The following is a 23,622-nucleotide window of genomic DNA, read 5'->3' as shown; positions in this document are numbered from 1 at the left end:
CCATCCGCTTGCTAATTACCTTACTTCTAGGTGTATCATCACTGTCCTTAGGATTGCCCACTCCCTTACGACTTGGTGTTTTGTCACAATCCTTAGTCCAGTGGGTTTCTGTATGTTTTGTCACAATCCTTAATCTAGACTTTGTGGCTTACATGTAAGAGGAAATTCAAATTTGAAAATTTGAAAAAAGCATTTAATGAGGTACCAAAAGCTTGCAACACACACCTAAGTTTAGTGCTTGGGAGGGAATCTAACAAAGCTATTAGGGTTAAGCATTTGCTTGACCTAATAAGCTTTTAGAGTAAGTATGATTATTGAAGCTAATTTGTGTAACTTCTTTGTATCTCTTATCATGACTTAATGATAGTGAATTGGAGAGTAGTTCTCTCCCCTAGACGTAGGTCAATTTAGACTGAAGTGGATAAATAATCTCTTGATGAGTTTTTTCCTTTACTCTATGTATCTTTGTTCTTTGATTTGATTCTGATTTCCTATAAAATTAGGTTGCTAGTTTTGTTCTTGGTTATATATTGTTGCTTGGATTGTTTGATTATTTGTTGTCATTGTTATTTGCTCCACATGTTGGTATTGCACAAGGGTTCAAATTCACACCATTTAGTTTCATAAATTTTAAATTTTCTTTCAAGTTTCCAAAATTATTTGAAGAAATGTTCCAAGCGCAAGGGAAAGAAAGCTGCTCTAGTTAAATTAAGTTTCAATGTTCACAGTGCAAAAAAGTGTTATTCTCTTGCTCTATATGGTTTTGATTTTAGATTAAATGTTACTATTGTTGGTTGGATAAACTTCTTTAATCTTGAAGAAATGCTTTGATATCCTAAAATGAATCGAGAACTTTGGGGTACTTGAAAAGTGTATAGTGAACTGAAACAATCACTTGGAAGATTGATAACATCCAAGTTAAAATAGATGCTGCATGAATTGAAGCAATCACTAACCCACTTGGGTTGGTTTGGTGGTATTGGCTTGAGATCTGGGAGTGTGCTCCTCCTCAAGGTCTCAGGATCGATTCTCCCCGATGTCAATTTGAGTGGGCTAATTTAGCTTCTTCAAATCAAAAAAAAATTGATTAGAGGTACTATTTATTGGAAGAAGATTGGTTTGATTTATTTGGTGTACAAGAAAATCTTCATCATCTAGAGAAACTGGGGTTTGAATGATGTTCTTAAAACCCCAAGTGATAAGGCCATAGTGAACTACCTATTAAAGATCCATCATCAATATATAACAAACAGATGCACCACAATGATAGTAAACAAACAATACATATTTTGCATGTATTGTTACCAACGTGAGTTGACTCACGTTTAAGTCACGTTCGTTATACCAAACGTGAGTTAACTCACGTTGGAGGTATTTTGGTTAATTCACGTGGTGGTGAGCAATTTTGTATGGGAGAAGACCAATTTTTCGTTTTTGTTGCCTTCTCACATCACGTGACAAAAGTTTAGCACAGATTCTATCACAATGACTTTCCGTCTATATTTTTCTTTGATCGCAACCAATATTGTCTTGCAATTGTGTGCGAGTTTTAGGTGGTATTTTCCACTTTGTCGAGAGACAAAAAAATACAATGTTGTAAAAGTCAGACCAGAGAACAAACCAATTAAACCTCCAAATCATAATTCAATAAGATGAATCAGTTAAGCACAGTTGAATCAAATGAGTGATGATAAATAAATAAAAAGTAAAAGACAAGTAAATTAAAAGACGCATAAAATAAAATCCGTTCGAACCTACCTTGGTTCAACTACCGTGATTCATCCCTATTTTAATTCAATTCAGTTCAATCAAACAGCAATACAACTGGGGATCTAACCAATCGGCAAACTAGCTGGTCACCGGTTCAATCGGTTACCAGTTCAACCAATTGAAGTTGTTAGTTTGGTCCGGTTTTTAAAATATATTGCAAGTTAATGCAAGCAATAAGGGGTTGGCTTAATGTCAAAAGGAAGCTGGTGGAGGAAAAATGGTAGCTAAATCATCTGCAGCACAATAGAAAGTATTAGGCAAATCGGATTCTGGGCTGGTGTTTCATAGAAAAACCTGGATGATTTAGCCAACCAGATCTGAATAGAAAAACTCCCAACATTCTGCTTATTTTCTCTCCCCGCATATTTCTTTCATCGTCATCATACCTCAACGAAGCAAACAATTAATTCTTGGGTTTTCACAGCAGTCAAAAGTTGTGCATTTCAAGGACACAAAACATAAAGCAATCAGGTATGAATGGGTAGAAATTATGACAAATTTATTGAAGGTATCTGTCTTAGAGGCAGACATTAGTCCTTATCATAACCTAGCAAATACCGATCCAAAATATGTAGAATATATTATACAAAACCCTTGACTATAAGATGTTGCTATGACTGATTACTTGAATTCAGATGATATTGACTATAGTCTGCATGCTAAATATTTAACATGTAGCTAAATTGCACACTGTTGGTTCCTCTTAGAAACCATGAAGCTTGATTTTCTCCTTCTTTACAATTCCCGCCTGTTACAAACATCATAGAAAATCTTAGAGATTATAACACCATTAAATAATAGAACATTAGGTACATTATAATCAGGCAACATAATGCTTACCTGCACAAGGAAAGTAGAAACATTCTTCCTTTGATCTCCCTGAAGTTGTATGACCTGCATCCATAAAAAATAGACAATTAGGCTTTCATGATAACAATGAGAAGAAATTATGTATAGGAAAAACCATCCAATCAATGCATGTTTGGATTCACTTTTGGGAAAGCCAAAGGTGATTTTGTAGACGCCAAGTTGATTTCAATATTCAAGCTAGATAGATGTTATAATGTTAGAAAATATTTTATATCTTCGATATATTTTATTAGAGTATCTTAAGTTATTTCTTAGGATCAGTTTATACTTAAGAGTATCTACATGTTAAGAGTCCACATTGGATGAGAAATGATTTAAAAATGTTTATAAATGATGGGTAATCCTAACCTTGCAAGTCTCTTTTGTAGGGGGTTGAGTTAGGCCTAAATTATAAGACTAAGATTTGTAGCTTTTGCCTCACAACATGATTTTTACCATAAAATAAATGGTTCATCTCACGGTCACGCGGTATCCACTCATAAATCATTAACTTAAACTCACTTTTAACTAAAAACAATTTGTCACCATAGAACCAAGCACACACATTGAATCACATTGAGTGAGAAAGACCATATCCAGGGAAAGGAAATAAAAATTCCATTGGATTTTTTTTCCCTTTGATTGTAAATAAAATGATTAATACATTAGTACATTAACATTACGTATAAAGCAGAGAAGACAAACCTGTCCCAACTCAGGGTCCTCAACAACAGTACCATTACAGCAGAACTCTTTCTTCAGGTCCTTCAGTATCTTGCTATAGCTAAACTCTTTCTTTAACCCTTGAACAGTTGTTAAGCTTTTCCTTCCGTTACGCTGCTGTACACGGACATGAACATATTCTTTTGTCCCGGCACCTGAGTCCTCAGCATTTGCCTCAGCAAAGGGATCTAATCAAGTATCATACCACATCAGCAACGAATGCTAAACTGTTGCAATAAATGAACCTAAGAAATTCCACACTCACCATAAGTTGTTGGGATGTTTGTATCAAACTCAGACATGAAACTTGGCCTTGGTAACTTGTGATAAATGAAGTCCTTCTGATGTAATCAACCACTAAGCACTGGCAAAGAATATCAAATATACTCAAAGTCAGGGATGAGATGTGCCAAAAGACATTTCTATATCTGTATTATACTTAATAGTAGTTCTCAATTTGCATATATATGCACTGGGATAATATAACAATTGGACAGCAAAAAACAAAGGAAACACAGTTTTTTACCATACAGAGGAAATAGGCAGTACGTAATAGTAGTTTGCAATTTGCAAATATATGAACAAGAATATATCATATAACAATTGCACTTCAAAAAATTAGGATAATTTTATGACACAGATTTTTAGTATACAGAGGAAATATGCAGTACTTAATAGTAGTTGTCAATTTGTAAATATATGAATTTGAATATAGCATATAAGCAATTGCACTACAAAAAAATAGGAACAGCTTGATTAAACAAATTTTTAATATACAGAGGAAAGATGCCGAGTCCCCCCGCTCGCAAAGCAGTAGAAGGTTTAAGATCCTCTGCAGTAACTTAAGAGACCTAGCCCTTCGTAAGTGGGTCAAATCCTGTTCTAGACTCTTCCATAACAGAAGGTCGGAAGCTTTAACGAACTAGGATGCCCTACCAGTCCAAAATCATAAACTCAATAGCATGTTGAGAAACAATAAACCCTCATTGTCTTTACATATATCAAGACTCAACTCTCCAAAAATATGTTATGCTTTTAGAAGTATAATTTGACTGGTAGGATTGAACACAGATTGAAGATATTTAATGCTTCAATTGCAAAAATATGTTATAAGTATAATTTGACTGGTAGGATTGAACACGGATTGAAGATATTTAATGCTTCAATTGCTTATTATACAATGATGCACAATTGGACTGTGACAATAGCCAGCCTTCCCAGTTCTAGCAGCCCCTTCAACTTCATGGTCTCAGTCTCAGATCTTGCTATATTTCAATAGTCATGAAAAAAACATCAGAAAATACAAGCCTGATTCCCTCGCTAGTCACTATATCACTGTTGGAAGCAATGTTGTCAACATTGAGATCTTGACTAAGATCGGGAGGTCGGTAGCAAGATCGCAACGCATATGATCACAACTAGGATTGTAAGATCCTACCCAATTACCTATGTTCGGGAGCGAGGTACCAAGATCGTAAGATCCTACTAAAACTTATATATTATTGGGCTTTTATGAATAAAACTCAGCCCAAACAACAATAAAAGAATAATACTAATGAGTCGGGTCTAAATCAGCCCAATACCCTTCTCGCAACAGAAATGAAACCCTAACTTTCCGTGCTCTCCAGCTGCCTACCTCCACCAACCGCAGGACTGTGCCATCCTTCTTCTTTGACATTTCACTACAGTCTAGATCGTCAAGCTTGCGTAAAATCATAGGATCACATGATCTTTCAATTTAAATGGCGATTTATACTGTGATTTTAACAACAATGGTTGCAATAATGCATTAAAACTTTGATGTTCATTAAAATGGGATCTTATATGTAATCGCGACAACAAATCTACAAGGAAATCATGAAAATAAGGATGAACATGACCTACTCCAAACCCAAACCCAAAAACAAAAATATTCAAGAAACTTGATAACAATGACTCAACTAATTATAAACCCAACAAATTGACCACAAAGAAGACATGATTCACCAACCACTTCCTTCACCTAAAGAGGCTAAAGAAATGAGACTAAAACTACAAATCAAAATAAATAGAAAAAATTTACATTTTTTTTAAAGATTCACACAAAATTGTTCAACTGAAATATAAATTATCCTGAGAATAATCTTCAAATCCCTAAATCTATTTTTTTGTGTAAAAGAAATAGTTACATATCCAACATAAAAAGAAAAAACTGGGCATTTAAGAAAATCCTTGTCCCCAATCAGAATCGGATTAAAGTTACAAACTTTGATTAGGTATGCTTCGTTATGAATTCAAAATAAAAATAAAAATAAAAAACACATGCAGATGAAATAACAACAATAAATAAATTGAGAAAAAATAAGTAACAAAGAAACAAGAGGAACAGAACAGTGATGATACCCGATTCTTGCGAGGAGGAAGAACGAGTGAAATGAAATAAAAGTTTATTTGTTGTATATATAGTGGGGAGGATCGGGTTCAAGAAAAATTATCCCAACCACACAGATTGGTTAGGAATCTAATTTTTACAGGTAAACGATCAAATTGGGTTTTTACTATAGTTTTAAAAGAATTTTTTTAATATTTAACTATGTTCTTTTGTAAACAAAATGTATCCTCCACACCGACACGCAACTGCGGAGCCTAATCAGCAAATGATTTTTCATTCATACTAGTCAAGAAACGAACCCTTGACCAAGTGGTAGAGAGGGATCCAAATATACTCAAGCATCTACTACTTGTGCTACTATATGTTGATTCATGATTTAATTAATATGACCAATATTTAACATAAAGCTCGAGTGAAGTATCAATTAATTATACCCGTTTGATCATTTAATTTTTTACTTTTATGATACTTAACTTAAGAGGCATATGATTAACTTAAAAGGCATACGAACCAAGAGAACTTGGATGAGATGGTAAGGATCTCTTCTAGCTTAACCAAATGTCATGGGTTCGAATCCAACTTTGGGATTGCAATAGTGTTAAATCTCTTAGCTGTCACCCATAGCGGTCCTACTCGGCTCAAGTTATTAATCTATGTATTTGCATGCGGAGGATCCCAATTCAAGAAAGAAAAAAAAAAAAAACTTAAAAGCATACAAACGCTAATTATGATTGAGTTTAATTGTTATACACTGATAGTATAAAACTTTATACACATGCATCCAATCAAATTACACTACATATATATTTGTGAAGATATTATAAGAAGTGGTTGTTGGATGCATGCGTAGAAAAGTTTTACACCGTCAGTGCATACAAATAAAATCTATTAATGATTTATTCAAAAGATAAATTTATGATTTGTTTAGCATGTAACAAGTTTTACAGTGTATACTACACAATAAATTCACGACAAAGAAAACGTGATTCACCAACCACTTCCTTCACCTAGAGACTAAAATAGCAAATTCATAGAACAAAGATGTCACACGCAAAATTTTTACCCAAATTCCAATTTTTCTCACAATCACAAAACCATAGAAAACTGGGTATTGAAGAAAATCATCGTTCCTAATAAGGATCGGGTTAAAGTTACAAACTTGATTACGTATACCTTGATACGAATTCGAGAGAAAGACTCAAAAAGAGCATAGAAATTGAGAGAAAAAAGTAAATAAATAACAAAGAAACAAAATGAATAGAATAGTGATGATACCTGATTCTTGGGAAGAGGAAGAAGAACGAACGAAATGAAATGAAATGAAAGTTGAAGGGGGTATGTATGTGAGAGAAAATTGGGAACGGAAAAATGAATCAAGTTTATTTTGTTGTATTTATAGTGGGAGAATTGGAATCGAGATAAATAATCCCAACCACACATATTAGTTCTACTCCATCCGTTTCAAAATGAGTGTCGTTTTAGGTGTTTACACACATATTAAGAAATGCAATCATTAAAAGAAAAAGATTGGTTATTTTACCAAATTATCCTTATTAACTATTGGTTAGTTTTAAAAGTAATACTTTGGAAATAGTATGCAGAGTATTAATTGGAGGGTACAATTGAAAAGAAAAAGTTATTATTGCATTGGAAACTGAAAGTGACATTCATTTTGAAACAAATTTTTTTGGTTAAAGCGACGCTCATTTTGAAACGGAGAGAGTAGGAAAATGTTAATAAATGCTCCGGATATTCTTTAAGATCTTTAAATGATAAATTTTTACTCCCTTTGTCTCTATATGTAACCCCCTTTTGCTTTTTTCACATTTTTTAAAAAAAGTTAGCAATGTAATTAATGTGTCTGTTTTGTGTGTTAATATTACCAAATTATCCTTTGTTTGTATGTGTATTAAATTTGACAATTCATATTTCAAGACAAGATAGTAGTATTAATTAGGAGTGTGTTTAGGAAAAAAATAATAAATGCATTTAGTAATTTGAAAAGGGGTTTACATTTAGGGACAAAAATAAAGTCAAATAGATATTTAGATATAGGGACGGAGGATGTATTTATTTTTGATAGAAAATGACAAATTTTTATAAAAATATGTGTAATTGATGTATTAGAAATTGAAATATTTAATTTTTTAATATTTATCTTTGAATTCTTATATAGTGCCTTAGAAGCACTCGTTAACAAGATCTTTCTTTAATTTACACGTTGTCATATCATAATTATAAACAAAACATCATTTAAGTTTATTGAATAAACGTCATATCTAATTAATAAATAGATTACAGACATTAATTATTTAATGAATTTAAAAAGTGGATTTTTTTTTATATAATAGTGATCATACAATCTATATTGTTTTTGTATGATAGGATTCTAGATTGTATATTTGTCTTAATTTTTTAAAGGATATTTGTTTTAATTTTTTTTTTTTCATATATATAGTCTCCATCACAGGCTGGATATTTGTTTTAATTTTTTTAGGGTTAATAGGTCTTTACCCCCTGTAATATAGGTCATTTCCGGTTTTCCCCTGTAATTTTATTTTTTTGATTCACCTTCCTGTAAAAAAATTTCTTTTTGATTTACCCCTAATAGGCCAAACAAAAACCAATTTTATTTTTTTTTCAAGAAATTTTCATTTTTGTTTGGCCTATTAGGGGGGTAAATCAAAACAAAAAAAAATTATAGGGGGTAGATCAAAAAAAAAATTACAGGGTGTAAAACCGGAAATGACCTATATTATAGGGGGGTAAAGACCTAGTAACCCATTTTTTTTAAAAACGAAATATTATTTTAAATCATTTGAGTATAAGTATCAAGAATTTTAACTAGGGTAAAGTATTTTTTTTTCTTGGTAAAAAAATTATGGTGAGGGGATGATGTTCTTGAAAAAATTTAGGTTCAAAAAGTATTTACAAGCAGGGTCTTGTTAACGAGTGCTTCCGGGGCACTATTTAAGCATTCCAAAAGATGAAATTATTCCATAAGAAAAGTCAAAATTTTCAATTTCCACTGCATTGTTTACATTAATTTTAAAAAAAAATTATCTTTTAAAGGTCTTGAAGAGTGCCCCGAACGCACTCGTTAACATTTCCCTCACCATAATAAGACTCGATTTGGGCAAGAAAACACTAGTGGGAGCTCAACATTTATGATAACTTAAGCGGAGTATAAACAATGGCTTATGATTAATTTAGCGTGCCAACAAATTTACATTGATGGGTTATGTTAATTGATCAGCTTCTCAATCACCTTTGTTATGTTTTAGGGTCTTGTTAACTTGTGCCCTAAGAGCACAAGATAAGAAACTAAATAAAGAAATTTAACCTTGGAAATTGTGCATTCATAATCTTAAAAGTTTAAAAACTTATATTTTCAATACAATATTTATTGTTTATTTCTATTTTAAGATCCTTATCTTGTGCCTTGGGGCACAAGTTAACATTTCCCTATGTTTTATCAGTGTTTTTAATCCCAACGCCTTCATCCCCAAACCACCTTCATTCATAAATAGTTTTTAGTGTCAGTTATTCCTACATCTCAACCATTAGTTATGCTTTCCCATATGGTACTCGGGCGATGTGAGCGATTTCTCGTTCAACCCATGCTTTGTTTCAAAGTTTCCATGTGCCTCATTCAAGCTTTTCTATGAAGAATCGTCCTCCCCTGCATCCACCACTTCTATATCTTGTTTTTTAAGGGTGTCCTCAAGTGCTGAAATGTCATCACAACGCCACCCTCGAAGCCAACATGACAATACCTTGATTGGATTACTCCATCATCGAGTTTGAGATCTAATGTCTTGTAATGAGTTTTTTGTCTATATTTTGTATGTCTTATTTTACTTAAGTTTGCCTTTCCTAAATTGTTGAGAACTTGTTTTATAATATGTCTCGAGTAAGGGGATTATGGCGGCTTTTACCAAGTTCAGTATCCTCTTAATCTCGCACATGTCTTGTCAATATGTGGCAAAATTGGTAATAAAATATGGCATTTCCCTTTGAGAGAATGTAGTTTTAATGTCAAGAAAGAAGAGAGATTATAATTAAAGGTTTGGATAGAAGTATAGTAGAAAACTGCAGAGTTTTCCACCGGAGATGATCCTCTTCATATTCAAAGGTGTCATTACTTAATCACTTAAAAAAAAATACCGAGTCCAGTCAAACATGTACTATACCTCCATATATTAAGAAATTTAAGAGTAAATTAATTGCAGTCCAACTATATATGTTACTCTTAAACTCTAGCCATCTCTTATGGTGTCAAAACTTAAAGATGACCAGTAGAGTTTCCTCTAATTAATTCACTGTGCGTTCATATATTTCCTTAGGATAAAATAAAATTTGATGTATAAGATGTTAATTTCTACAATTTGTGCTACACACTCATGTAAGATAGTTTTAATTACATACACTGACTCTACATGATTTTCAAGGTAAAAATAGCATTTTTAACTTCCATTTTTTGATGCATGAAGGTGTGTATTGATACACAGACAACTTGTATCGATACACAAGAACTGATAATACATGATAGTTTCAAAAACTTTAAATGTTGATAAGTCATATTGAGTTCATGATAGTCTTACTTCTATAACTAACTTCAATGTTGTATGTGTATTGATATTATGTTCTCTAACAAAAATTATTTTTTCCCTTCATTCTCATGAATGTGTAGAAATGACATGCATAAAATGGAAAGAGAGAAAGTGAGAAATATACCAATGATGTGCTAAAAAAGACTAAATAAGAGATAAAAAGGAAATTAAACTATGAACTTGTAAAGAACAAGAGCTTGTGAGAACACATCTCTAGTTTGATTTTTCTATTTGGGGTGTAAAGAACAAGATGCTAACTAGTAGCATATATGAGCTATGAAAGAACTACCAGCTGCTTCTTAGTTCCTTATTTGAAGAAATCTTTTGCGCATCATTTCTAACTTATTACAATCATTATTAGAACTCACATAATTTTTCAACATGCTAGAGTTTATTGAAGACAGTGATGCTTAAAATAACAGTAACGTTTTAGAATTCATGTGTAAGGGTTCCCACGATCGACAATGTAACAAATGAATAATTGCATTAATGAATCAAAGATAAAATTGATAGATGATAACCCAATTAGAGTTGGTGTTCTGAATAATTGCATTAATGAATCAAAGATAAAATTGATAGATGATAACCCAATTAGAGTTGGTGTTCTTAGTACACAAGAGAGTTGGTGGCTTAGAAGTATGTTAAGCATAATCACATTATCCAACAACATCTTTTTAGACACTACATTTCCAAAATGATGCAGGGCCTTGAACCCTCTACCACTTAATGTGTATCTTGACAAAATTTGATACCAGCTCATAAACTATAAACTCCTGGCCAACACTTTGGCCGTCTTCAAAAGAATCAATAATAGTTTCAGAATAAATGTGACAGGGTGAGACTGGCCATCTCATTTTGTTCAGCCCCTTTTGAATCAAGCTAACAAAATCAGCATCACTTGTACGGGAAACAACATTTGTAGGAAGTAGTATTTTAAAAGTTGCAGCAATGCTCACATGAACAAAATACATGAAGATGAGTGTTAAAAAGATAAATCACAACTATCCTTTTTGCTGCAAAATTTCTAGTTGCATCAAATTTTCCACCGTCATCACAATTGATGCAAACCACAAAATTCTCAACGCTTCGAGCCCAAGAGATGGCATTGGCCAAGAAACTGAGATCAGGTTTAGCAGCATACCCCAAAAAAATTCCAGCAGGACATGCATTAAGAGTAACTAAAAAGCATACTAAGTACACCTTGTAATGAACCGCTTGGTCAATAGCTATAACAAAAACAAATCCTTCAAAACCCTTATACAAAGCCTGGAAAACAACAAGGATTGAAGAAGGATCCAACCGACTAGTATTTCCAAAATTACGCTGAGCAGTAACCACTACAATTCCCTGGTGTCCAACTACATGAAAAGTTGTGTGTGTATAATTGATTCTAGTGACAAAAACTGGAAATTTGGGTTGAAGCTTTTCAAAATAATAGGGGCCATTTTGTGTAATTGTTGAGGTCTCCAAGGCTGAATTTAATTGGAACACTCTGGTTTTACAATCACATGCATGAAATTTCGGTAGAGTTCTTAAACACCTATATGAATATGAAATGGATCATAAAGTGGTGTGGAATAAAACCTGATGGAGTCAACTCTGTAAAACCACGAATCGGGTGGCTCGGGAGGCGGCGGAGGGTGTGCCACTTCACAGTTCCAATCTGGAGGAAGCAAGAAACTTGCTGATATGACAGTGGCCAAAATCACCTTCACTAGGTGGCAGGATACTGGTTTTAAGTATGGGAGCATGTTGTTCAAGACTCGAGTTCTTTTGTTTACGCTTTTGTGCTTGGCACAATAAGCTGTCAAAGCATCAAATGAACCAAAGCAAAAACAAAAGAACAATGGGTCGGAAGAAGGCAAGTGAAGCTGCTCTTGGAAGGGGGTGATCATCGTAAACAGTTGCGGTTCACAATCACTCAAAAATTTCGGCTTGTCGATAAGCTTTGTTGTAGTTGCAGCTTGTAGATCCACCATACTCGTCAGAGTTGCCGTTGCAGCCATGAAATTCTTCTCAAGGACTGAAGTGAGCTCATTAGAGGTGATGCTTTCTTTCAAACCTGCTGTTGCGATTCCGATGTTGAAATCACTCGTTGGAGCCACTGCATCACCCATTAAATTCTCTGCACAGACAGATTCGTCGGTGACAAAGTGTTCCTCAGTTGATTTCATAGAGGGTTTAATTTAGTCTGAAATCAGGAGAGACTCACTCATCAGCTCTGATGCATCAATCTCCATTGAAGATTCTAAAGAATCAGTGTCCTCTTGCAACAAGGTAATCATTTTTGCACAAGACTCTCAGATTTCCCGTGCATATTCAGCCATGCGCAAATTGTATTGTCGGTTTGATTCAGCCATAGAATGTATGGAGTTCAAAGAACTACCAGCTGCTTCTTAGTTCCTTGTTTGGAGAAATCTTTTGTTAGACACACACTAGCACCTCACTTCTAACTTATTAAAATGATTATTTGAACTCACATGATTTCTCAACTGGCTAGAATTTATTGAAGACAGTGATGCTTAAAATAACGGTAACGTTTTAGATCTCATGCATAGAGAGGTTACTAATGGCGTGGATGTTGAAACTCCTGAGATTTCAATTTCTAAGATACTCGACGTTCATTCAATTTCTGCTGCTTTTAAGATGGCAGAACTAGAGAACTTATTACAACAAAAAGACATAAACTCGACGGCTAGCAAAGATGTCCAGATTCATATCAAGAATTGTTGCATTGTATGAGGATCGAACATTATGCAAAACCAGTAAAGATCCCACACAAAATCACACAAGTGCAGAAACAAAATGACAGAAAACATTGTAAGATTCTACCACGTTTCATTATTGTTGGATTATGCTAAAAACTGCTAAAGCTGTGAGTGAAGCCTAGCCTAATTGCAACTTTCAAAATCAATAATCAGTAAATAATGTACAGCTTGTGCCATGTCATATATAGCAAGCTTGTGGTCTACCAGAGCCTGCATATGCAATCTCATCTATCTTGAAAGAGTAAGAACAGTTGGAAAAAAATGCAACTAATCTTTGCAAGTGGATTTAAATCCAACAAAAACCACATCTGTCAAGCTTCTGTAAGACAAGACATAGGGCCTGTTTGGATAAACAACTTATTTGTAGCTTATAGCGCTTATGCATAAGCTTACATAAGCTATTTTCAGAGAAAAAGATAAAACAAAGTTTTATTTTTTTGTATATGCTATAAGCTGTTTTTACAAGCTATATTGGAGAACTTATGAAAATAAGTCGAAAATAGATTGTGAAAATTGTCATAAGCTATTTTCATAAGTTTTTCCGAACAGTCTCACAAAACTTATGTTAGTAGATAAGCTCAAATAAGATAATCTGAACAAAACTTATGTCAGTAGATAAGCTCAAATAACCCATTCCTCTTTATTGTAGTATGAGCTACATGTAAAAAAGAATGGCTTACACTGTCTTAGCAGATACCACAACAACAAAATTCCATCCAACACAATAAAAGGAGCCATCAATGACATTTGAACCAAAAATTAACACCAGAAGTTCATAATTTTTTTACCAAACAGTAATTTCAGATGCAACTCAAAAACCAAATGGGATCAGGATAATTTATTTAACTGTCTAAATGAGCAGAATAAATGATGAACCAATCATTCCTATGCAACAAGTCTGCACTATAGGTACAACTATCAAGGATTAAATAAAAATCAACTTGATGTTAAAAAAGATACAGAAAAAGGCACATGAAATATCATTCTAATTTCTAATAAGCTAAAATGCCAAAGAAATTAACAGATCTTAAATGTAAAAAAACAATCTCAACCAAAACCAGCAATGGCTATTATGAGTTGAAGGCATAATATTGATCCAGATCATCTTTGCATGTTTTAATCTAACCTATTTCCCCAAGAAGAGAACAACTACAATACTTTCAGACACACACACCCCACAAATTTCCATATGCTCAAGTTCAATGATGAAAAAATCAGAAGCAGCTTAACGCAATCCAATAACTAGTTATAACACTCATTCAAACAATTTCATGTCCTACCGACATTTGATTCAGACAATGTTGCAGTGAACATAACGAAATACAGGATGCATTCTAAAACCTATGTAATATCGATACTTCAGAACAAAGGTGTGTCACATGTCCAACATGTGTTGGTCTCCGACACAACCGACGCCAAAGCATTTGATTATTTTCAATCACTTCAATTTTCAATTTTGTTTCAAATTTATATTGTTGTCTACATGTTAGTGTTAGTCTCAGTGTCATATCATTTGTCTAAGTTTGTGTTTCATATCATAGTCTAAAACCCATCAACATGAACATCATTATATATAATAACAACGAGAAATTATAAATAAATGAAACGAAATATACCGACACAAATAAATCATATAACATTTGGAAAATGTAACCACAAATCATGAAGAAGATTTTCTAGTTCTCATAAGAATACTCGTCATTCTAACACCACTCAAAGTAACATTACTAGACCGAACAAATCTAGAATTCCTAAACAATCTCACAACCTGTCTCACCTCATTAGCACCACACTCCCCTACAAGAACAAAACAAACACCACCACCCCTAACAACCCTCTCCATCTCAGCTGCAAATCTCGTCGGAAACAACGCCTCATCAAATCTCGCAGTGAAAGCAAAATCAAACGCCCCGTCAAAGAAAGGCAAATTATGCGGATCAGCACGGCTAACAAGAGGCGGAGACTCTAACAACTCAATGCCAGTGACATCCTCGACTCCAAGACGCTGTAACGCAGAAACTTCATGACCCGCACCAGCGGAAACACAGAGAACTTTGGTATTGTTAGGCAAAAGACCAATATCACGGATCGAAAGGAATATAAGGGAGAAGGATCGGAGCTTGTTATTCCAGTCGCGTGACGACCAGAGACGATTGTTTTTCTTGTCGGAGGGGAGGTTGGGACGGGTGGACGTGAAGTCGCAGGTGGATTTAGGGAAGCGGAGGTGGGGTTTTAACGGGGCTTCCGGTGGAACACATGTGTCGGGTGTGATAAGGAATAGAGATATGAGTGTTACTGAAGCTATGGCTATAGAGGCTATGGAAAGTTTTCTAAGGAATGTGTCAATTTCTTTATCCATTGTGGAGTTTCTGAAGCTGGGTTTGATGGTTTGTTTATCTATTCATAATCTACCCACATTTCTCTTCTCATTTGTTGAGCGTGTAAAATGTTTGTTTTACACTGACAGTGTATTCTGCCCAAAGATGACGTGATTCACCAGCCACTTTCTTCAACTAAACAACAAATCAGCTATAATCTTAAAACTTTTATGTAAAATCACTCAGCAATTGAAACCAAAATTATCCTGCGAATTGAAAATACAAGAGAATAATCTTAAAATCCCAAAATGTATCATGATCCTAATCTGAATGAGATTAAAGTTACAAAGTTGATTAATTATATCTTGATATGAATTCGAAAGAAACAAGAGGAATGGAATACCTGATTCTCGTGGGAAAAGGAGGAAGAACGAGTGAAATGAAATGAAATGAAATAAAGGTTGGCGTGATTGTGAGAGAAAATTTGGAAAGAAAATTGGATCAAGTTTTTTTTTCTTCTATCGGATACACCCTCCGGTCACTATTATAAGCAAAAGTTTACATTTTAAATTCATTCAATTAATGATGTATATAGTCTTTATTATAGTCCACATACATCATTTAATGAATGAATCTAAAATGTTAATTTTTGCTTATATTAGTGACCGGAGGGTGTAGTTAGTAAGTATATGAGCAGTGCTATTTGTAGCACTCATCTTAACCACACATCTTATATATATGGTTGGTTACGTAATAAATTTTTGGTCCCTAAATTTATAACAAATTTGATTTTAGTTTCGAAAAACATAATGAAAATTGATGTTCACGCGTTAGAGAAGGCTGGGACACACATGTAAAATACGCTTTTGCCCCCTCGGCAGTTAACTGCCGAGAAATTTGAAATCCGGCTGCAGTTAACTGCCGAGGAATTCCTCGGTAGTTAACTGCCGAGGAAAGCATTTATGCAGACAGCAGGTCCTGCATTAATGCTAACCGTTACCAAGTCGTTTTTAGGCCAGTTTTGACCTGTAATTTCACCAGAGCATTTCCATAGGCAATTCAAATTATACAACAATGAAACTCGGTCATAAACAAGAAAAATACAATATCTTTTACATATGTCCATAATTAAATCAAACCGACATTTGGTTCAAACCACACAAAAGTTTGAAATTCATCAAAACGGAACATAGTGCCCATAATCAAACAACACATTACAAGTCATTACACATCATTAAATTAAATCCCTACTTACATTCATTACAATTGCATATGGAACGAACATATATATATAATACATTATTTTCCACCATATTCCTAAACATAAATCCGACGTCCCTATCGTCTTTAATAAGCCAAGGCATATAGCTTGCCGTTTTCCATGTGAATTCATCTCTATCTTCTCCTAGGTCTATCATTGGCATTAGAGCAGACAAGTGACGTGTATATTGATTTTCACCAAGATGCTCAAAATAAGTGTTAAGTTGTGTCTTCAAATCATCAATAGAGTCCGTCGGTGTTATCATAACCTTAACCGTCTTTTTAAACGCGCAATACCTAACACGACCTTCAATTCTTGCAACCTCTGACATGTTTCACTTGACAAAAGCTTTAACAAAATAATCATAGATTAGAACAAAATTAAATGGAATGTAATAACGAATAAATCAAATGCGTAAACATTAATAAGCTATAAATAAGTATTGCACTAGTTTCAAGTCAATAAAAGTCATATTATCATATATATCAATATCATTTACATAATGTTACTTATATATTGGCCACAAAAAATTGGCATTACAATTTTGACCCCAAAATATACATCGGTGTAATGTCTACCAAAAAAAAGGACTAACACCGACAAAAAAATCACTCGTTAAAGGCCAAGTGATTGGAGAAGATCAAGTGACATAAAATCTTCCTCATCTTCCGCAATAACTTCAAATTGTTGCTTTGGTTTTTCGGGAGTGTCCAACAAAATAGGCGCCGCTTTGTTTGATTCCTTTTGTGGTTTCGGCAGTTTGTTTCCACTTTCAATAGCCATGAGCTTTCGGAACAACTCATGTTGATCCAAATACTCATCTTCCCAAGTCACCGCATCTTGTTTCTTGTGATTGTGCCACTCCTTAGATGATGGAGGTAGTGGACAACCATTCCTCAAGTAAATAAGCACAAAGTGATTAGGAATTACCCCAAGGCACATGATGGGAGTTTTTTGCTTACCCGGCGGTGGTGGCCCTCTTAGTGGGAAAAAAGATTCCGAGTTACCAACTTCAAGATTTGTCAACACAACCACACACCTTTTGTAATAATTAGCAACAATGTGCCCCATGTCCGGAAAAGTCAACCACTTATCAACAAGATGTGCACAACTTTTTGTATTTACAGGAGGATGTAAGCCATTTAAAATGTAGTTATAACGATCCTCACCCGCAAATACTTCAACATAATCATCTCTATGATCTTTCAATTCTTGAATAAGATGTGTACGAATCATGAGATGATTTTGTTCGGTTAAGCCCATGAACTCGGCTATAGCCCGGAATCCACAATGTCCATCGCCAATAACATCCACCACTTTTTCAATAAATGGAAGCATGAAGCGTGGCATATAATCAATAGGCCTCATAACCGGGATATCTTCGATTGTATTACTTTCACCATGTGTTCTTGAGTAATAAGTATAGTTGTCAAATCGGTCGAAGTTACCCCAACTACCTCAAACATTGGCTTCTTATACAAGTTGGTTTTGTAGGTGGAGTCCATAACCAAAACCGTTGAAAAATTGTTAAACAACTTAACGGATGTTGGATGAGCCCAAAAGATATCTTCGATTGTATTACTTTCACCATGTGTTCTTGAGTAATAAGTATAGTTGTGCTCCTCCAACTTCGAGATTAGATATTGCAACGGCTTCTTGTCACCTCTATTTGCCTTCCATATTTTTTGACGTTCATTGTACACTTGCTTCACATTTGTCATGCAATGTGGTCTTTTGTTCTTCAAGTGTATCAAAATATTTCTTGGAAGCATCTTGCTCTTGGTCAAGTCATGTACAATCTTCTTGTCATCCTCCTTTAATCTACCGGCAAGAATGTGTCCTTCTAAAGCCGGCTCCATCGCATGGTTGTGAACTCCATTAAGAATGTTCAATCCCCATTCCTTTGTTTGCGTACTTTGATATCCACTAATCATGAACAAGCACCCGCATTTTCTTAAGCCCGTTGTCGCATGCTTTGGTTTTTTTTTAGGCACTTTGTGAGCTCCACTCCTTTCACACACTAGGCGCAATATTGGATGGATCAAGCTTGATCTTTGTGTAACAATTGTAAATCCCGCCTTATTTGCTTGACAACGTACCCACCCAAGCAATTCTTCTCTATCTTGAAACTTAATGTCGTCAGAAAAAACCTAGCCGTGTCCACTTCGTGGGCTTGAAGTGGGACGACACCGGGGCTAACATATTTAGAAGCTTGTTCAATGTTTGGTTTGACTTCAACCTTAGGCGGCTTGACATCTCCGGAAATTTGGACAAAATTACGTTTTGTCTCTTCCGAAACATCTTCCGCGTTCTCGATCATTACTATAATTAAACAACACATAAATATGAATTAACAACTAACTAATGCATAAACATCAATGCCATAATGAACTAAAACAAAAAAAAACAAAGAAAATTTTTTTTTGAAAAAATGGCAGTAGCTGCCATTTTTTCGTCCTTCAAAATTTTCCTAAGTGTTCCTCGGTACTTAACTACCGAGGTTTCCCTCGGCAGTAAGCTACCGAGGTTTTTCTCGGCAGTAAGCTACCGAGATTCCCCATGACAGTCTTACGTGACTGACGTTGTAAACCAACATGACAGTGTAACATATACAAAAAATAAACCGAATAAAATGCACAATACCTATTTTTTTACGTCAAACGTGTGTTGAATGATCCTAGGCTTGATGTTTGAATCATTTGGGGGAAGATTTGATAGAAAAAAATTATTGGATTTGGGGGGAATGGATGAGTTTGATATCGAAGTTGATGAAAATAGTGTGTAGGGGAGCAGGTTTCCTGTTTCATCTGACGAAACATAATAGTCGGCAGTTAACTACCGAGGAAATCCTCGGCAGTTAACTGCAGCCGGATTTCAAATTCCTCGGCAGTTAACTGCCGAGGGGGTAAAAGGGTATTTTACATGTGTGTCCCAGCCATATGGAATGTGTCAACAGCAATTTTCAAACATAATAAAATGTTGGCTTAAATGTACTTTTCACCCCCTATGTTTCAAAAAGTTACGATTTTGACCCCCCTTAAAAAAATGGATATTTTGACCCCCCTAACTTTTGGTCCTCTTTTGATTAGTTGATTTTATGTCAATTTCTCAGTCTCTGATGGTGTAAACTGACATGGGGATAGAAGGATGTTGATAAGTGGAGTCCAAACTTGCATGGTGTCCAAATTGACATGATAAGTAGAGTCCAAACTGATAAGTGGATCCTTCTTTAGGGGGGGCCAACAGTTACACCAAGTCAGTTTGGACTCCACTTATCAGCATCCTTCTATCCCCATGTCAGTTTACACCATCAGAGACTGAGAAATTGTCATAATCTCCATCAAAATCAGTTAATCAAAAGAGGATCAAAAGTTAGGGGGTCAAAATATCCATTTTTTTAAAAGGGGGCCAAAATTGCAACTTTTTGAAACATAGGGGTGAAAAGTGCATTTAAGCCTAAAATGTTTTCATTCTCACAAAAAATTTCTTTTTGTTTTGGTCTCTAATGGATTTTTTTCCTTTTGACAAAACAAAATGATATTCATTAGGGATGGGAAGGCCAGGCCGGCCTACGGCCTAGCCTACGACAGGCCAGACCAGGTCAGACTTTTTTCTTAAATAGAGAAGACTTATGCTTTTTTAAAAGTCTATTTAGCTTAATAGGTCAGGCCACATGCCATTCAAAAAGCCTTTTAGGCCTATTAGGCCCGCCTATTTAAGTAAATATGAATAATATTATTTATTATTATATTATATTTTGTACTTTGAATTAAAATAAAAACGTGTTAACTTTTTAAGTAATTTTAGCTTATTAGTATAAATTAATTTTTTGCATATTTAAATGTATTATTATAAACTAGAACTGAAATATGATACAATATATAGTCAAATTCCCTAAAAACTCATGTTGATTATCAAAAGAGAGTTTAATCTAATTGATATATTAGTTTGCTAGTCTATTTACACTTAGATCACATTGATGATTTAAATATGTTCATATGAAATAGGCTTTTAAACAGGCTAGCATGCCGTATCAGACTTTCAGAAGGCCAGACTCAGGCCTAAAAAGTAAGCCTATGACAGGCCGCAGGCCAGGCTTAGGCCTTCAAACAAATTGGCAGGCCAGGCTCAGGCCTTACAAAGCCTAGCTCGGCCTAGCCTATTCTCATCCCTAATATTCATTCATTCAAATCGAGAGATTACATCATTCAACACCGCTAAAAACGTAAAATATGAATCTGCAAACAAACTCACAGCATCCTAGTTAATAGCATATAATGGCATAATGCCTACAAAAATATATGATAAAATTAAAGTGACCGGAATATCCATGCCTCCGGATCTGCAACGTTGATGCCCAAATCTTTGATTGAATAATCAATCTTTCAATATGAATCAAATGAACACCGCAAGAAGACGGGAAATCAAACAACGCCGCATAAGACGACGAACAACAAACCACCACACTTAGATGATGAAATCACGAAGAAAAAACCTAGATCTATGTGAAAATCACTTATTTAGATCAAAATAGAGAGAAAAAGATGAAGATGAGTGATTTCAGGTCAAAAATTGACCCAAAACTACCCCCTCAATAGAAATGGGAAGAAAAGATCTAGAGAGAAAAAATTACGGCCGGCTTGTTGGAGAGGTAAATGCAAAGTTTCTATGATATTTAATTACTTCGCTTCCTACAAAGAATTATAGAATGTGTGTAAATATGTTAAATTTGACACCAAATATGAATGGATTGAGACTCATACGAAGTTGGTTTTTCCTCTTCACTTCATTTTGTGTCATCGTACTGATTATACTAATCTTTAGCTCATCATTGATGACCAATGCTGGTCTCTAATGGATATGTTTTTGACATTTCTTTAACATATTAAAATGGATATAAATAGGTTGAACATAATAGATAAATATAACATAGACACATCTTAAACGTAAAAGAGTGATACTTTGACATTAGTGTAAACATAAATTGGCCACCATAGAAATATCGTATCAGGACTATTTTGGGAGTGTTTATTTTTGTTTCTTTGTATGTGTTTTGTATTCCTTATTTTGCTTAAAGTTTTCACCTTGTATCTTTGTTGAATTGCTTGAAAAGAGCTTGTTCCATAGGTACTATATCTTCATTATGGGACTTATGATGGCTATCATTAAGTTTAATACCCTCTCAACCTCACAGATATTTTATCGATATGTGATAAAATTGGTCATCTCAAAGATTATTTATAGTCAATTTAAACGAATACATGCAAATGTTATTTTATTGTAGTTGGATGAAATCGAAGGTTGTGGATCTCGGATTATATTGATCATTTACCATACGTGGAAGAATTTTGTTTAGTTATTAAGATTTCAATTTTGGTTAGTTTTATATGTATCTTTAGTGAGTATTTAACTTTTTTATCACTTGTACCGAATTCATAATATGGATAAAGAATGTCCTAGCGTATGATTATTTTGATTGTGCTGTTGTTGTTTTAGTAGTTGAAAAAATGATTTTTTTTTTGTTGGAAAAAGTCATATTTTATTATTTTGAAAATAAGAGAAATATTCTTATATAGTACTAATTTTGTTTACATATTATAATTTTTTTCCTTCATAAATATAAAACAGAACTAAAACAAATAGGGGGTTGTTTAACTCAACTGGTTTGAATTAAGGGATAAACAATTCAAAGTTCTGAGTTCAAACTCAAACGAAAGAAAGAAAAATCTAATATAACAACTATGAGAAATACTAGGGTCACACCTTTTAACACACTCCTATAACACACTCCAATAGGAATTGACCATGTCATTCATTTCTTTAATTGAGTAACTTGTTAACATTTGCTATTAAAGAAAAAAAAATATCAAAACTCACGTGAAGACAACCGATTGATATAATAAACCATCATGCAACAACACCCATCACCCCAAGGAGGTATCCATCTATTTTAAGAGATTTTATTGGAGGTTAGTTTCTCCTATAAAATTAAAGGAGTTGTTTGGGTCGTTTAAAGAAACCTTAATGGATTGATGTTGGTGTTATTTGCCCTATAATTAATACTACCTCCGTCCCTATATATAAGACCATTTTGCTAAAATCACGGAAATTAAGAAAGTGGATATTTGTATTAAAGTTGTTAGTAATTACTATTGTTTTTACAATTTTATCCTTAAGAGAGAGAGTTAGTTTATGTTTTCCATATGTTATTTATTGCTAATTGAAGAAAAAGATGTATGATAAATAGGGGCATGCATGTAAAGAAATAATTAATGTAGTTGGAAATAGCAAAGGGGTCTTATAAAAAGGGACAAAGAAAATTCTCAAAAGGGTCTTATAATTAGGGACGGAGGTAGTATTAATTTTTGGAAAATTCGGTATCCAATCCAATGATCGACTGATTCAAGGGGTTCGATTCTACAATCCACTTGTGAGTACCACATCATGTATGGACTAACCCACTAAATTTATGTTAATTGTAATATAAAAGAGGTTTGGTATAAGAGTTGACTCATACCCGCAAACGCGTGAATTCAATTCTCACTTTCGGTGTAAGGAAGTGCAAGGAATCTCATTGGCGAGTCTCTCTCAATCCTATGATATCTTGGGTCCAACTCGCCTAAATTTTCTTAGGTACAAAAAGGATGTATGGACAATTTCGTCATACTAAATTTAGTATATTCATTCAATTCAATACGCACAAACTAACTCCCGAGAATGCAGCCCACATGAACAGAACAAATTTGTGTGCAACTGCAACTCTAACACCTTACACCTCTCCTTTCCCTATTCAATATCATTCCTTTTTAGGTTAAAACCAACACATTGTAAAAATGGAAACTACAAAAACACTAGTTGTTTATGTACATTACCATGAAGGTTGTTATAGAGAATTTAACAGGAACACTATTTTATGTCCAAGTGGGGAATGATGCCACGGTTGAAGATC

General features: G+C 34.2%; 2 protein-coding genes across 3 annotated transcripts; both read right to left on the bottom strand.

The window, feature by feature from the left end:
* Positions 1-2,248: 2,248 nt before the first annotated feature.
* On the bottom strand, positions 2,249-7,075 carry LOC146929696 (protein translation factor SUI1 homolog). Its single transcript, XM_085701482.1, has 5 exons — positions 6,989-7,075; positions 3,608-3,706; positions 3,325-3,530; positions 2,611-2,664; positions 2,249-2,518 (listed from the first exon to the last, which is right to left on the bottom strand). Exons 2-5 carry the CDS (start codon positions 3,642-3,644, stop codon positions 2,474-2,476), a joined length of 342 nt encoding a protein of 113 aa, XP_085557608.1. The 5' UTR covers positions 3,645-3,706; positions 6,989-7,075; the 3' UTR covers positions 2,249-2,473.
* A 7,632-nt stretch (positions 7,076-14,707) lies between these two features.
* LOC146929695 (S-adenosyl-L-methionine-dependent methyltransferases superfamily protein) lies at positions 14,708-15,940 on the bottom strand. Of its 2 annotated transcripts, none has more exons than XM_085701480.1 (2): positions 15,816-15,940; positions 14,708-15,678 (listed from the first exon to the last, which is right to left on the bottom strand). In XM_085701480.1, exon 2 carries the CDS (start codon positions 15,451-15,453, stop codon positions 14,755-14,757), a length of 699 nt encoding a protein of 232 aa, XP_085557606.1. In that variant the 5' UTR covers positions 15,454-15,678; positions 15,816-15,940; the 3' UTR covers positions 14,708-14,754. The 2 variants fall into 2 exon arrangements, with proteins under 2 accessions (XP_085557606.1, XP_085557607.1); XM_085701481.1 differs by having other exon boundaries at positions 14,708-15,607; positions 15,816-15,930.
* Between the last annotated feature and the right edge of the window lie 7,682 nt (positions 15,941-23,622).

The sequence above is a fragment of the Medicago sativa genome, chromosome 4 (genome assembly GCF_051527215.1).
Source record: "Medicago sativa cultivar Bolivia chromosome 4, Bolivia_mono, whole genome shotgun sequence".
Classification (NCBI taxonomy): domain Eukaryota; kingdom Viridiplantae; phylum Streptophyta; class Magnoliopsida; order Fabales; family Fabaceae; genus Medicago; species Medicago sativa.
Note: the sequence above shows the minus strand (reverse complement) of the source record. Positions and strands in the feature narration are given on the sequence as shown.

Excerpts from the sequence above, each read along its gene's own strand:
- LOC146929695 (XM_085701480.1), bottom strand. The coding sequence starts at position 15,453 with ATGGATAAAGAAATTGACACATTCCTTAGAAAACTTTCCATAGCCTCT.
- LOC146929696 (XM_085701482.1), bottom strand. The coding sequence starts at position 3,644 with ATGTCTGAGTTTGATACAAACATCCCAACAACTTATG. Across the intron at positions 3,531-3,607 it reads AAACATCCCAACAACTTATG|ATCCCTTTGCTGAGGCAAAT; the intron begins GTGAGTGTGGAA and ends ATACTTGATTAG. Across the intron at positions 2,665-3,324 it reads AGGACCCTGAGTTGGGACAG|GTCATACAACTTCAGGGAGA; the intron begins GTTTGTCTTCTC and ends TTATGGATGCAG.